Source organism: Castanea sativa, chromosome 6, assembly GCF_040712315.1.
Source record: "Castanea sativa cultivar Marrone di Chiusa Pesio chromosome 6, ASM4071231v1".
Lineage (NCBI taxonomy): Eukaryota > Viridiplantae > Streptophyta > Magnoliopsida > Fagales > Fagaceae > Castanea > Castanea sativa.
Genome location: NC_134018.1, coordinates 4,486,019 through 4,502,220, shown reverse-complemented (window position 1 = coordinate 4,502,220; position 16,202 = coordinate 4,486,019). Strand labels below are relative to the sequence as shown.

The following is a 16,202-nucleotide window of genomic DNA, read 5'->3' as shown; positions in this document are numbered from 1 at the left end:
TTAGTGTTGGTTTTTATTTTCTTTGCATTCGTGGCTCTATGCAGGCTTTGAAATCTGGGAAGCTAATTCCAGTAATTATTTCATTTTACTGTAAATATGATTCTTAGAGCATCTTTCAAGAAAAATATTAACTTTGAATACTACCTTTGAGCCACTGAAATTGGAAGCCTTTTGAAAATCAACTAAGTTTGTTCTTCCGGTTGATGTGCCTAAAACATTCGGATTTTCAACAATCTGAATCTGTTACTGGATTACTGACTGGTTCCTCTCTCTCTCTCTCTCTCTCTCTCAATAAAAAGCATATCCTCTTTAAAAATAAGGACAAGGGACCTGATGCTTTTCATGGTTAAATGCACATACTAGCCCAAATTTCAATGTTTATAACCACACCCATCTCATATTTCAACAATAAAACTTTGTTTTACATTGTGATTGAAACGAGTTCATTCAATCATCATTCTTCATAGTATTGGCATTACTTAATTTATGATAGCAACTACATATTTAACAAACTCGGGTTGGTAAGGAACTTGTATAAACCAAGTTAGAAAAAAATTAATCATGGAACAAACCTCTCTATTCGCTTGAGTTCTTTAGTGACATCTACCATAGTTGGTCTTCTCTTTGGATCTTCATCTGTACATCTCAAGGCAAGGTCCAGTACACCTTGTAATTGCCACTCTAAACTAGTACCTTCTTCCCCTACCAACATTGCAAGATCCACAATCTCATTTATGCAATGACCTTGAGCTTGATTATGCATGTACGCTACTAAACAAACATATCTATCATTTCTCAATCTTATTTTGTGATAAGAATGTTGTCCGGTTAAAAGTTCTAGCAGAAGCATACTGAAGCTATACACATCAGCTTTCTCTGTTAACTTGTGCGTAGCTTTATACTCAGGGGGTGCATACCTAGGATATGTTACCACCGCATCAGTTTCCACATGAGTTTCACCCTCAGGGATTGTTAATGAAAATCCAAAAGTGGATAGTTTGGGAACATCTTGTTCATCTAAGAAGATATTTTGTATGTTTATACCCATGTGGATGATGGGTCTAGAAAAGGCAGTATGGAGATATGAAGTTACATGAACAATCTCCCTTGCAATCTTCAATCTGCTCACCCAAGTCAAGGGTTTTTGTCCTTGAAGGTCACCAGTGCCATGAATTCAATCGGCAAGGGTACCATTTGCAACAAATTTATAAACTAAAGTAGGAGGTCTAGTGTCAAGGCAGCATCCTATGGATCTAAGTACATTATTGTGAGCACTCATCCTTGCAGAAATAACTAGATCATGAATGACAAAACCGGTCCATACTTCACGACCTGGAAACACCCTAATGAAAACAATTCTCCCTTCAAGAGAACCCTTGTACCAACCCAGGCTCTGGCAATTATCATAGTTGTTGTTTGCCCTCATGAGCTCTTCAATTGAGAAGTTACGAATGGGAATGCACCTGCCATTGCAAGTGGCAATCAGCTTCTCCAATAGCATGCTTCCATTCTCAAGAAACGCTCTCTCTATTTCTTTTCTTTCTTCTTTTCTCACTTTTGTCACTCATTCTAAAGAAATTATCTATCCACCAACTCCGCATAGCTTGAAAGTTGAAATTTAGCCTTCCTCGCTGGCCTTTTGTAGCTTTTAGGAGATTGCTACAAGTAAGTTCAGGGAGGTTTCTTTAACACTATTGTATAAGTGGAGTTTTCCTCAATCTTATTCTGCCTAAAACTAATAATAGGGTCAATGGCCATTCATTGGGCAACATGTACCTGTGAAGTCAGCAGGAGAGCTCGAGGACCGGTTTTATGATTCCCATGACAATTGCAAGGAACTTGCTCATCTTGTGGTGTGTGTGGTATATTTTACTTGGATAATATGAGTAGTCTATGTGCTACACTACTAATGCTTTGTCATCAATGCATCTCCACCTTTAGACATTGTACCTCTTTTCGTATTTTGATAATAATTCTACAAACAAAGTTCAAGGAGATGCCATCGATTGTGGAACCTTCCTCGCTGGGCTTTCTTGAAGATGTTCCCAAGTGGAGCTTTTCTTGATAGGCCTTCCTAGAAGGTTCGTACTGAGGGTCAATGTCCATTCCATTGGGCAACGTGTGCACCTGTTATTCCATAGAGAGCCCACCGATTCTATATGTTTCGCATGACAATTGCGTGTTTCCATTCTCATCTCTACCTTCATACGTTTTCCCTTTTATTTTTTATTTTTTAATTTTTATAATTTGATAGTAGAATGGAAGGATTTGGATCGATGTCTCAGAATGAACGTAAGGAACACTTTTTTTGATAATTCTAGAAAGTATGTTAATAGTATGGTTTTCATTATTTTTCCCTCTTCTTAATTCTGTAGTTTAGAAATATTACCTGATTCTTCTCTCCCCCAATGATTTTAATTAAAAAAATCAATACCAAAAAAAAAAAAGTCGAGTATGAGGTTCTATTGAGCAAGAAAAATTCAACTCAGATTGTTGAGGTTTCCATTTTACTTTTTATTTAAAATGATGGCAAAAACAAGTTCATTTGACATTTGTTAATTCATGACAAATTTTAACTACATGTCTAACATTTTTGTCTCTGAGAAATTTATTAAAGAAAGAAACATATCAAGAGTCAGTACGCAGAATAAACAGCAGACTATCTTCATACCAGCAGCTAAGCTGAAGACACATAAAAACCAGATAAACTAAAACAGAACCAGCTATTTGAAACTGAGTTCCTAATTTTCTTCCAAGACTAAATATGAGACCTAGTGTTTAGCTTCAAATACTGCCATATTGCTTCTTCAATATTTAGCGTTGCCTGTGAACTCTGGCACATCTATGTATCCAGATGTGATAAGCCATGGCAGACAAGGCTATTTTACATAAACTTCTCCCCTTTCTATTCCAAGCATAGCATAGCCATCAAGGGAGATCAAATCCTTTTGGTAAATACATGGCTAACATTTGATTAATGGATTGGAACTCGGATCAATATTCAATTAAGAAAATAACTAGTCATGGAACGAAGCTCTCAATCCGCCTGAGTTCTTTGGTGACATCAACCATAGTTGCCTTCTTTCTGGATCTTCCTCTGTACATGTCAAGGCAAGGTCCACAACAGATTGTAACTGCTGCTCTAAACTAGCATCTCCTTCCCCAACCAAGATTGCAGGATCCACAATCTCGTTTATGCAACAAAATTGAGCACGGTTATTCATGTATGCTACTAAGCTAGAAACTTCATCATTTGCCAATCGTGTTATATTATCAGAATTCTCTCCAGTTAAAAGTTCTAGAAGAACCACACCAAATTTATATACATCAGTTTTCTCATTTACCTTGTCTGTTGCTTCAAGCTCGGGAGTTCTGAACATTGGATTGGATGCCGATTCTGAAAGCCTTCCATATCAGTTTCGCCCTCGGGGATTGACACGGAAAAATAAAAGTTGGACAATATGGGAACATCATGTTCATCTAATAAGATATTTTTTATATCTATGTACATGTGGATGACAGGTCTAGAGAAGGCAGTATGGAGACAGGAAACTGCATGAGCAATCTGCCTTGCAATCTTTAACCTTCTCTCCCACACCATGGGCTGATTTTGTTGTTGAGTAATATGGTAGACAAAAATTTGATCTGCAAAGAAACCATTGGCAGCAAATTCATACACTAAAATGGGACATGTAGTCTCAAGACAACACCCTGGGGGCTTTAATACATTACTGTGAGCGCTCATCTGTGCAGAAATCACTAAGTAACAATGAATGCTAACTATTTTGCTTGGGTTTACATTTTGATCTCCTACCTTTGACCCATTATGTATCAGGAAGCCTTTTGAAAATCAACTGAGTTATGCCTGTTGTTGTGCCTAAAATAGTTGGATATGAAATAATGTGAATCTGCTGCATGATTATTAAGCAACTCCATTTTATTTTTCAAATGATTGAGAGAGATTTAAAAAAAAAAAGAAGAAGAAGAAACAAACCAGTTTTTTTATGATTGCGAGATTTATTAAAAAGACAAACAAATCAAAAATTAGTGCACAGAAAACAATAGACTAGCCACATAACAGAAAACTAAGCTAAGACATAGGAATCCAGACAAACTAAAACAGAACCGTCTATTCCCCAACTGCATCACAACATTTCTTTGAAACTGAATTGCTAACACCTTTACAAAACTCAATACAAGATTATTGCCTAGACTTAACATTGACATCGTGAACTCTTGCAAATCTCTGTATTTGGATGTGGAGACTCTGTAGCCAAGAGTAATTTGCATTGCACGACTTGCAAGACCTCATGCTAACAGCAACCCATATTATCTTCCAAGAAAAACAACATTGCATCAGACGAAATCATTTTGGTAAACACGTCTAACAGTAACAAGTGATAGTTCGAAAGGAACTTGGATGAACCAACTGATTAAATAATTAATCATAGAACAAACCTCTCAATCCGCCTGAGTTCTTTGGTCACATGCACCATAGTCGGCCTTCTCTGTGGATCTTCCTCTGTACATGTCAAGGCAAGGTCCAGCACAGCTTGTAATTGCTGCTCTAAACTAACGTCTCCTTTCCCTGAAAAGATAGCAGGATCCACAATCTCACTTATGCAACAAGCTTGAGCACACGTATGAATGTGTGCTATTAAGCTTGAATATTTATCAATTGCTAATCGAGTTATATCATATGACTTCTCTCCAGTTAAAAGCTCTAGAAGAAGCTCGCCAAAGTAATATACATCTGATTTTTCAGTTACCTTGCCCGTTGCTTCCAATTCAGGGGGGTTGAAGTAGACATTCCAAAGGCCATCATAAACTTCCACGTCTATTTCACCCTCAGGGATTGATACTGAATAAAAAAAGTGGTCCAATTTCGGAACATCATGTTCATCTAATAAGATATTTCGCATATGTATAGCCATGTGGATGACAGGTCTAGAGAAAGCGGTATGAAGATACGAAATAGCATGAGCAATCTGCCTTGCAACCTTTAACCTGCTGGACCACTCCATGGGCTGATGTTGTTGTCGTGTATCATGGGACATGTAAATTCTATCCGTAAGGAAACCATTCATAGCAGATTCATACACTAAAATGGGAGATTGAGTCTCGAGACAACACCCTATAGGCTTTAATACATTTTTATGAGAGCTCATCTGTGCAGACATTACTAGATCATTAATGGCAAAATCAGCCCATATTTTATTGTCAGGAATTGCCTTAACAAAAAAACTTCTTCCTTCAAGATAACCCTTGTACCACTGCTTTCTCAGATGATTTTTATAGTTGTTGGTTGCTAGTTGGAGCTCTTGAGCAGAGAAGCTCCGAATGGGAATAGACTTGTCATTGCAAGTGACAAGCAGCTTCTCCAATAGCTTGCTTCCATTCTCAATAAAAGCTCTTTCTCTTCTTTCTTTTTCCTTTCTTTCCTCACTTTTCTTACTCATTCTAAAGAGACAATCTCTCCTCCAACTCCACATAGCATGAAAGTATGCTAATCTCTTATTATCCTCTTTCTCCTACCACCCACCAAGATAAAAATTCAAAAGATCTCATACAAAGTGCCCATTTGTTTCGACTTTAAGGGGCCAAAATGCGCGTTTTCTAACCCAAAACTCAAAACGCGTGTTTGGCAAAATTTTTCAAGAGTGTGTTTTCGAGCTCAAAGGATTTCTACATTTTGGCACGGCAGCTTTGAACTATAGTTGCAAAAGACACAAATGCTTTTTCTCAAAACAAAAATATTACCGTTGGTGGGTTTCTCTTTTTCCTAAATTGTCCATGGTATTTTTTGCTCCTCTATGTTGCTATGTTGCGGTATCTTGTCTTCTTCTTCTTCTTCTTCTTCTTCTGTGCTGCTGCTTCTTCTTCTCTTCTCTTTCTTTTTTTTTTTTTTTAAATTTATTTACATCTTACATATCTAATCTCAAAAAACCTTTTGAATTCGGTAGAGTTTTTGATAAATGGAAAATATGGAGTAGAGAGAGGGAGCGAGAGAAGAAGACGAGAGTAGGAACGTGGAAGAGAGTATGTGGTGGAGTGTGTGGGGCTTTGTGCGGAGGAAAGTAAAAGAAAATGAAAATAAGTGATTGTTTGGATCCGGCGTTTCCTTCAGCGTTTCACATTTGCGTTTTGATCGGTGTGGGACCCACGACTACAGTGGTAGGAAGTAAACGCACAAAAAATCTTAGCTGAAACGCAAAAAGGGGACAATATTCACTGTTCACGTACTATTTAGCACTGTTTACACACTGTTCATGGGACCAACAACAGCTTTATTTAGAAAAAAAATATTAAAAATGGGTCACATGGCACTATTCACACATTTAAAAATTATTTTGCTACAGTATTTTTAATTTTCAACTGTAGCCAAATAGACCCTAAGAAGATAAGGAAGAAGTCAATGAGTGAATGAGAAAAAAGTGAAAGAAAAAAAATAAGAAGAGTTTTTGGGTTTGGGTAAAGCAACGTGGAAGAAAGTATAGAGAGTAGAAACACAAATTATTTCACAACTTTTTTTTTTTACAATTGTGATGTTATAGAGTATGTGATGGAGAAAAATTGTGGGTACATGTATAATCCTAGAACAACTCATTTAAAATATAAGTGTTAATAAAATTTTATTTTACAAAGATTAATTTTAAATTAGTCTTGTGAAAATATTGTGACATTTTATTATATTTCTAAATTTTTTAAACTAGAACTCTTTTTCTTTTTTAAAAAAATAGTACTATTGATTGAATATTTTTATAACAATTTATAATAAAATTTACATAGTAAGTTGTTATTAGTTCTCATCTAAACCTACTAGTGACATTTTTTTTTCCTACCATTAACAATTTGTCATATAGACTTTGTTCTGAAATTTTTGTGAAAATATTATGTCCATAACTTGCATTAAGAGAGGTAATTAAAACAAAGAATTCTCTTTATATATACACCATCCTTTTTAGTAATTTACCTCTCAAACTGTCACTTTTATAAATGATAGCTAAACACTCATCTTTTTCAAAAATTATTTTTTAGCAGTTTTTACCAAACACTCAGCTTTTACAAAAAATTCAACTTCAAAAAGCTGAAACAAACTCACCCCAATAGAGCCTTCCTTATTACCCAGTTGCCACAGGCGCTCAATGATCATATATTGGAAGTAAACAAACTTACAAAAGTAATTAAGTTAGCCGTGCAGGCAGTGCCACCAACTCTATGTTTGACATTTGTATTTAGCTAACTTCTCTTTATAATGCGTGGTAAATTGTACTTTGACCAAGATTGCGTGTTTCCATTCACATCTCACCTTTAGACGTTTTCCCTCTTTTCTTTTCTTTTTTTTTTTTAATAATTTTTTTTAATAATTTGTTAGTTGGGTGGAAGGATTAGGATTTGAATCGATGTCTCAGTATGAACGTGAGGAACATTTTTTTTTTATAATTCTAAAGAGTATGTTTATAGTAAGGTTTTCTTATTTTTCCCTCTTCTTTACGTTCCGTATTTTAGAAATATTACTCTATTCTTCTCTCCCCGAATGATTGTAATTTAAAAAGAAAAAAAGTAATGATGGCAAAAACAAGTTCATTTGACATTTGTTAATTCATGTCAAATTGTAACCACATGTCTAAAATGGGAGAAATTTATTAAAGAAACATATCAAGAATTAGTACGCATTGTTGAGCTTTGTAGAGTCTAGTTGTGTTTAATCCGATTAACAATTCGATCTAGCCCGAATAATGTTGCGTGGTTTTTAATGGAAGATTTTCTGAGACTTAGTCTATGGAGTTATCGGCCCAAGCCAGAGCACTCATGGACAAGCCTCTGGGGGTCCGGGGGCAACGCCTCCGAGATATTTTTTTTGACCCATTTTGTAGCCCATTGTGAATCCTATGCACAAGATGTAGAAAACACTGTTTTTGTGATTAGAGTTTGTTGTTGTCGTTTTTGAGTGTGAGAAAGACTGTAGCCACATTTTGTATTTTTTCCCTAATAATAGTGAAATTCCTGTGACTCCGTGGACGTAGGCAAATTACCGAACCACGTAAATACTGTCTTATACATGTGATTACTTTTTTTCTTTGGCATGTATTTTTCTCTATATTTTGTTCTCTGGAAATTTCGTGGTAATTTCCCTACATGCAGTATACACAGTAGACTGTAGACTATCTGCACGCCAGCAGCTAAGCTGAAGACACATAAGAGCCAGACAAACTAAAACAGAACCAGCTATTTGAAACTGAGTTCCTAACTTTCTTCCAAGACTCAATATGAGACCTAGAGTTTAGATTCAAATACTGCCATATTGCTTCTTCAATATTTAACGTTGCCTGTGATAAGCCATGGCAAACAAGGAAATTTTACATAAACTTCTCCCCTTAAAATCTCTTATGCTCCATTGCAATACCTCAAGACAACAGCCTATATTATTCTATATTAGTTGACAAGGTACTTGGATCAATATTCAAGTAAGAAAATAACTAGTCAAGGAACCAAGCTCTCAATCCGCCTGAGTTCTTTGGTGACATCAACCATTGTTCTGGGATGCACGGACGCGGCACCGGAGGTGCCGCACCCGCGTCCGACGCAGCGGGACTCGCCGACACGCGAGGGACGCCGCTGCTCGCGCGTCGGTGCGGCGTCCGGCCGAGTCGGCCACGTGGCATCTTCTTTTTCCCGCCGACTCGCGCCGACGCGGCTTGAATCGCGCCGACGCGGCGCCGATTCGAGCAGATTCGGGCCGATTCGGCCAGAATCGGCCAGAATCGGGCTGTTTCGGCCGTATCGGTCCGTATCGGCCGGCGACCGAAACGGCCGAAACATGCCCGAAACGGCCGAAACAGGCCGAAACAGGCTGCAACAGCCGAAATTGGCTCTAAATGAGACCCAAAAACCCTAAATCTATCATTCCTTAATTTTATTTTGAATATTTGTTGCTTCTTTTGTGTTTTCTTTTTGGTTTTGTGTTGTGTTTTGTGTTTCTTGCTTTTTTCTTTCTTTGTTTTGTGAATCAAGGCATAGTAAATTAGTAATATGTTTTTTAAGAATATTTTAATAGTAAAAATATATAGAAAATATAAATAAAAATATTTTTAATAATTTTTTAATTGCCGAGTCCCGCCGCACCTGCACCCACTTTTTTCAAAAATTGCCGAGTCCCGCACCCGTACCCGCACCTGTGCTTCATAGCCATTGTTGGCCTTCTCTCTGGATCATCCTCTGTACATGTCAAGGCAAGGTCCACAACAGATTGTAACTGCTGCTCTAAACTAGCATCTCCTTCCCCAACCAAGATTGCAGGATCCACAATCTCGTTTAAGCAACAAACTTGAGCACGGTTATGCATGTATGCTACCAAGCTAGAACCTTCATCATTTGCCAATCGTGTTATATTATCAGAATCCTCTCCTGTTAAAAGCTCTAAAAGAACAACACCAAATTTATATACATCAGTTTTCTCATTTAGCTTGCCCGTTGCTTCAAGCTCGGGAGTTCTGAACATTGGATGCCGATTCTGAAAGCCTTCCACATGAGTTTCGCCCTCGGGGATTGACACGGAAAAATAAAAGTTGGACAATTTGGGAACATCATGTTCATCTAATAAGATATTTTTTATATCTATGTACATGTGGATGACAGGTCTAGAGAAAGCAGCATGGAGATAGGAAATTGCATGAGCAATCTGCCTTGCAATCTTTAACCTTCTCTCCCAAACCATGGGCTGATTTTGTTGTTGAGTAATATGGTAGACAAAAATTTGATCTGCAAGGAAACCATTGGCAGCAAATTCATACACTAAAATGGGAGACGTAGTCTCAAGACAACACCCTATGGGCTTTAATACATTACTGTGAGCACTCATCTGTGCAGAAATCACTAAATCATTGATGACAAATTCGGCGAATGATTCATTTTCAGGAAATCTCTTAACGAAAACCATTCGCCCTTCAAGAGAACCCTCGTACCAACGCATTCCATAACGTTTGTTATAGTTGTTGGTGGCTTGTTGGAGCTCTTGAGCAGAGAAGCTACGGATGGGAATAGACTTGCCATTGCAAGAGACAATTAGCTTCTCCAGTAATTTGCTTCCGTTCTCAAAAAACGCTCTCTCTCTTTTCTCTCTTTCCTCATCTTTCTTACTCATTCTAAAGACACTATCTCTAAACCAACTCAGCATAGCTTGAATGTGGAACCTTGCTATCTCGCTAGCCTTTTTGCCTGCTCTGCTCTGCTCACAAGGAGTTTTTAGAATACTACTGTATAGCCATAGGGACGCTCAATGGCCATATATTGAGGTTACACACCAACCAAGAGCAGCTTTTCTCAACAGCCATTCTAGAAGGCTATTATCAATGTCCATTCATATATGGAGAGCCATATATTGGTCAAACGTGTGCACCTATTACTCCATGGAGTGCCATATGTTTTGACCAAGATTGCTCCTTTTGACTGGTCTGACTCTAAGTCATATGTGTGCTCATGCTTTGACCAAGATTGCTTCTTTTCCATCATCATGCATCTCTGGTTCTTCTGACTTCCCTCCTTTTTATATGTTAGGTAGAAGCAGGTGTCTCATTCATTCTCATTTGTTTATATCACATATCTATAATTAGTGCAAAAATTGTCTATATTTTAACATGATGTGAAAAACAGAGATGGCCGATGTCTGAGAATCAAAATCCAAAATCATTATATATTATATAAAAGAGAATTATATTATAAGAAATAATTTTAAAGAAAAAAAATGATGCATATGTTTTACCAATAAGTATTAGTATGTTAATCATGGAATGTATGTGATTTTTAACTTTTTATATAAGCTAGTCGGTAACCAGGCTAAAGCATGAAAAAGTTTAACATATAATATATATATATATATATATATATATATTTTTTTTTTTTTCCTTTCCCTTGTTTATTTTTTTTAAATATGAAATTCGATAATTATGATAATTATTGATAAGCATTTATTATGATTGTGTTGTATATAGAATTATATATTCTAGCATTAGCAATTTATTATGATTGCATTTGTGCATAGAATTATATATTCCACTATTTAAAGAAAATATAGTATACCAAAAATCTAATGGAGGGTTTATATCAAAAAAATATTAGATAAAATTTAGTTACAAATTTGGTTGTATCATTAAAGTGTGCTAACCTTTTATTACCCTCTTTCTGCTACCTCCCATACAAAAGTAGAGCCTTCCTCGTTACCCAATTGCCACAGAGGTCTAATGATCATTTATTGGGGTAAAAACGCTTGCAAGTTAAGTTAGCTGCGCAGGCAGGGTCACCGACTCTATGTGACTATGTTTCACATGACAATTGTTAGCTTGCAAGTTAAGTCACATGACAATTGTCTTTGGAAAATTATAATTTTACCATATATATATATATATATATATATATATTTGCCTCTTCACCAACTCTATATTATTTTCCAATCATAACAGCACAACATGAGACCAAATCCTTTTGGTAAATACATGTCTAACATTTGATCATTTTTATTTTTATTTTTTGATAGGAGTAACATTCGATAGTTGGAAAGGAACTTGGATCAATAAGTGAGAAGATAACTAATCATGGAAGCAACCTCTCAATCTGCCTGCAAACTTTTATATTTCCTTCCTAATCAGAGATTGAAACTGCTATACAAGCCCTGTCATCCCTCTATTGCATCACAATTAAGCTTCCAGAGGCCTTTCACAGGCTTCTTTCACCGCTTGGCTTCCATCATTAGAAGCATTCCTCTTCAATGATTCAGAGGCATGCTCCTCAAGCTTCCGTGAAATTTCAAAAGGAATTGCTTGGAAATTTACTTTTTCATTCTGGAACATCACTCGATTCCGTAGCCTCCAAATGTAATCCATAATTATTGCTGCCATAAGAACAAACTGCTCCTTGGTGACCTGCTCCTGTAACACATGAGCTGGAGGAACAACTATATTCTTAATGAGATCAAAGCTGTTATTAACATTTAAAGATTCAATACAAAATCCCCAGTTTGAACTAAACCAAGCTGCTTTTACTACAGAACAGTTTTTGAATAAGTGCAGGCATGTTTCGTTTTCAATGTCACACAAAGGACAGCAAGTAGTTTCAATCTCACATTTTTGCTTCTTTTGAGCTTCTGTTAGTAAGATATCATTTGCAATCTTCCATAGTAACATTTCAAAACGCTGATGAAGCTTTAAATTCTTCAAACTCCCCAAAAGCTCTTCACCCACCTCTGTGAACCTGTGTGATTGAGAAATACCATTAGTTAACTGATCTCATATAGAACCCTCCTTAATTATTTAAGATGCATGCGTCCTGGTTTATTAGGCCTGCTTCTCAGTAGCATTGGCGATTTGATAATGGCATTAAATGGCTCTTCACCAAATAAGCCTTTTAACTAGTCTAAATTTCATCCATGGCCATTTGTTTGAAAATCAAATAAACTCTGTTTGCTTTCATGCCTAAAACATTTGAATATGCAATAATGCAAATCTAATTTTCTACATATTAAAGCTATTGGAAAAATCAGGTTCAACATATAAGAATATTATATGACCACAAGATATTTTGCAAGGGCAAATTAGAGATTACCATAACAGTTGAAAATTAAATTGAGTTCATTCAGTCATCCTAGCATTTGATATTAGTTAATATAAGCTAATAACAACAAAAATAATAAATGATTGGATGAACCCAAGTGAGAAAATAATTAGTCAAGGAATGAACCTCTCAATCCGTCTGAGTTGTTTGGTGACATCTACCATAGTTGGCCTTCTATGTGGGTCTTTCTCTGTACATATCAAGGCAAGGTCCAACACAGCTTGTAACTGTCGCTGTAAACTAGCACCTCCTTCCCCATCTTCCAAGATTGTAGGATCCACAATCTCGTTTATGCAAAAACCTTGAGCACGGTTATGCATGTATTGTACTAAGATAGAACCATCATCAATTTTCAATCGGGTTATATTTGAAGAATCCTCTCCAGTTAAAAGTTCTAGAAGAAGCTCACCAAAGTAACATACATCAGTTTTCTCCGTTACCTTGCCCGATCCTCTAAACTCAGGGGCGCAAAACCTTGTTTTACGAAAGCCTTGATAACCTTTCACGTCAGTTTCACCCTCAGGGATTGATACAGAAAAAAGAAAGTTGGACAATTTGGGAACATCATGTTCATCTAATAAGATACTACGCATATGTATATACATGTGGATGACAGGTCTTTCGAAGGCTGTATGGAGATAGGAAATAGCATGAGCAATCTGCCTTGCAATCTTTAACCTTCTCTCCCACACCATAGGCTGATGTCGTAGTTCAGTAACACGGGAGACGTATATTAGATCTGCAAGGATACCATTGGCAGCGAATTCATACACTAAAATGGGACATTGAGTGTCAAGACAACACCCTATGGGCTTCAATACATTACTGTGACCACTCATCTGTGCAGAAATCACTATATCATTGATAGTTAAATAGGCCAATATTTTCGCGTCAGAAAGTCGATTGACAAGAACAATTCGTCCTTCAAGAGAACCCTTGTACCAATATTCTAGCTGAGGTTCACAGTAGTTGTTGGTTGCTAGGTGGAGTTGTTGAGCAGAGAAGGTACGGATGGGAATAGGCCTGCCATTGCAAGAGGCAATCAGCTTCTCTAATAACTTGCTTCCATTTTCAACAAATGCACTCTCTCTTTCTTTTCTTTCCTTTTTTCTTTTAAAGAAATGATCTCTCAACCAACTCCGCACAGCTTGAACGTAGAACCTTGCCATCTCGCTAGCCTTTTAGAATACTGCTGTATAGGGAGACTCAATGGCCATATATATAATATATTGGGGTTATAAGCTTAGTTTGGATAGTGCGTTTTGTGGCCACGTTTTGAGATTCTACGTTTTTTTTTTTTTTTTTTTTTTTCAACGTGCATGAACAGTAACCGGTACTGTTCATGCACGTTATTTTACTGTGTGAGAGACCAATTTCACTGTTTACGCACTATAGCTGCACTGTTTACACACTGTTTATGGGACCCACAAACACTTTATTCAGAAAAAAATATTAAAAATGGATCCCACAACACTATTCATACATTTAAAAATTATTTTGCTACAGTGTTTTCAGTTTTCAGTTTTCAGCAATAAGCTCTATCCAAACGGAGTCATACTCTTACGGGTAAAGTACAGGGAAGTTTCTTCGAAACCAGTGTGCACCATGTTGACCAAGATTGCTTTTTTTTTTTTTTTTTACACTCTGTTGACGAGATGGTATACCATACATTTTGATGGATGTTTCCTCTCTTTTATATGGAGGTGGATCTCACACAGACGTGGGATTTACTTTATGTGAGAGAAGAAAAAAAACATGCATATGGTGCATAATGTATTTTTTCCTCCAAGACTTTGTTATCTTCCTCCCTTATTAATACTTGTTAGGTGTTTGTTTGGTTCCAAATTAAAAAGTGTTATTATTTATAGATCTCATTGCAATTTTTGGTACTATTTATAGGTCTCACTACACTATTTCAGCTAACTTTTACTTTTATCTATAGTACTTTCAGCAAAAAAAATTTAATTTTAGTAAAATAAGCGGATTCTAAACAAACCCTAGTTAAAAGGCATCTCATTCATTAAGCATTTGATAGGAAAAATATTCTTTTACATTCTATTAACACATATCCATAATTATTACGAAAATGTCTACATTTTAACATATTAAAATTAATGTGAAAAAAAAAATTATATATATAATGGATGTGCAGAAATCTAAACCCAAAATAATCATTATATATACAAGGGAACTCTATTATAAAAAAGATTTAAAAAAAATAATGATGTGTAATGTACAAGATTATTTTTTCTACCATCAAAGATTAAGAAAGGTTTGTGAATATCTTTTTATAGATTTTTTTTATTTTTTATTATTCATTGATTTCACTTTTTTAGTTATAAATATATAAATTAAAGTAGTTGAACATGTAAAAGAAAAATTATATGTAAAGTTAAAACCTCCCAAGATGAATATGTATAAACAATTTTTTTTTATTGATTTATTATTTAGTTATAGCATTAAAATTAAAGTAGATAAATATATAAAGTTAAAATTGTCTAAGATGAATTTATAAAAACAAGATATATAAATATTGTTAAAAAAATTAAAGATAAAAAATAAAAAAAGAGAAAGAATAATGATGTGGTCAATGGGGTGGGTAACTCATGCAATGCATTGAAAAGTATAATATATTTTGATTTTTTTTTCAAAATATGGATTTTGCTAATTATAATAATAATTAATAAACATTTATTATGATTTTGTTTGTATAAAGATCTATGAACACAAATATTTTATACCACTTTTTGTGTTCCTATTTACATTACACCAAGAACACTCTTATCTCTTTCTTTTTTATCTTTAATCTTTTTTATAAAAAGAGGAAGCATCATCTTACTATATCCCAGGAGTATCTAATAATAATTTTTCATCCGCATAAGTATTGAGGGAGGCTCAATGGCCAGTTTTTGAGGATTGGGATTAAGTGCCAGAAGGTTTCCTACTGAGGATCAGAGTTGATGATCAGGAAATTTTATTCACAAAAGATCGAACAAGAAAATTACAAAGAGGAATCAAGAGCCTTAGCGTAATGATAAACTCAAAACAAGGAGAGCCCAACTCAAATGAATGCTTTGAATTTTCGTTGCTTATGATGTGTGGTATATATATACTTTGACTAATTCTAAGTCATACGTGGCTAATGATTTGGCCAGGATTGACTCTTTCCGATATGAAGACTCATGCTTTCGATGGTGTCCCTCTCTGCTCTATTAATTTGTTAGGTGGTCTCCAAGAGAAGGAATATAATCCATTTCCTATATCTATATCATAACTTTACCATCTATAGGGGTAGGGCCCATACACTATGACAAGAATGATGTAAATACTACATATATATCAAAAGCATACAATGAGAGACACTAAAGTTTTATAAAAAAAATATAATGACCTGTACAGTTTAAATTAGTTATTATGATTGGCTAATTTATTTGGAGTGTCCATTCAATTGGTACAAAGAGGGAAATTGAAAAGAGTTTTGAGGCCTTTTGATTGTATTAATTGATTCTTTTTTTTTTTTCCCTCAACAAGAGGAATTATAACAATATTTTCGTTGGTGTAAATATTCTATTGTTTTAACCTCTACCTCAATAAAG

At 35.5% G+C, this 16,202-nt stretch overlaps 3 protein-coding genes and 2 pseudogenes across 3 annotated transcripts; all 5 read right to left on the bottom strand.

The window, feature by feature from the left end:
* Positions 1 to 283: 283 nt before the first annotated feature.
* LOC142641279 (serine/threonine-protein kinase ZRK3-like) lies at positions 284 to 1,738 on the bottom strand (annotated as a pseudogene).
* A 904-nt stretch (positions 1,739 to 2,642) lies between these two features.
* LOC142638275 (serine/threonine-protein kinase ZRK1-like) lies at positions 2,643 to 4,290 on the bottom strand (annotated as a pseudogene).
* On the bottom strand, positions 3,837 to 5,983 carry LOC142641278 (serine/threonine-protein kinase ZRK1-like). The gene is made up of 2 exons (XM_075815686.1): positions 4,459 to 5,983; positions 3,837 to 4,333 (listed from the first exon to the last, which is right to left on the bottom strand). The coding sequence occupies exons 1-2, from the start codon at positions 5,490 to 5,492 to the stop codon at positions 4,330 to 4,332; spliced, it is 1,038 nt and encodes a 345-aa protein (XP_075671801.1). The 5' UTR covers positions 5,493 to 5,983; the 3' UTR covers positions 3,837 to 4,329.
* Positions 5,984 to 8,183: 2,200 nt separating this feature from the next.
* On the bottom strand, positions 8,184 to 10,315 carry LOC142638271 (serine/threonine-protein kinase ZRK1-like). Its single transcript, XM_075812290.1, has 2 exons — positions 9,137 to 10,315; positions 8,184 to 8,330 (listed from the first exon to the last, which is right to left on the bottom strand). Exons 1-2 carry the CDS (start codon positions 10,175 to 10,177, stop codon positions 8,184 to 8,186), a joined length of 1,188 nt encoding a protein of 395 aa, XP_075668405.1. The 5' UTR covers positions 10,178 to 10,315.
* A 1,378-nt stretch (positions 10,316 to 11,693) lies between these two features.
* On the bottom strand, positions 11,694 to 13,775 carry LOC142641277 (serine/threonine-protein kinase ZRK1-like). The gene is made up of 2 exons (XM_075815685.1): positions 12,733 to 13,775; positions 11,694 to 12,246 (listed from the first exon to the last, which is right to left on the bottom strand). Exons 1-2 carry the CDS (start codon positions 13,773 to 13,775, stop codon positions 11,694 to 11,696), a joined length of 1,596 nt encoding a protein of 531 aa, XP_075671800.1.
* Between the last annotated feature and the right edge of the window lie 2,427 nt (positions 13,776 to 16,202).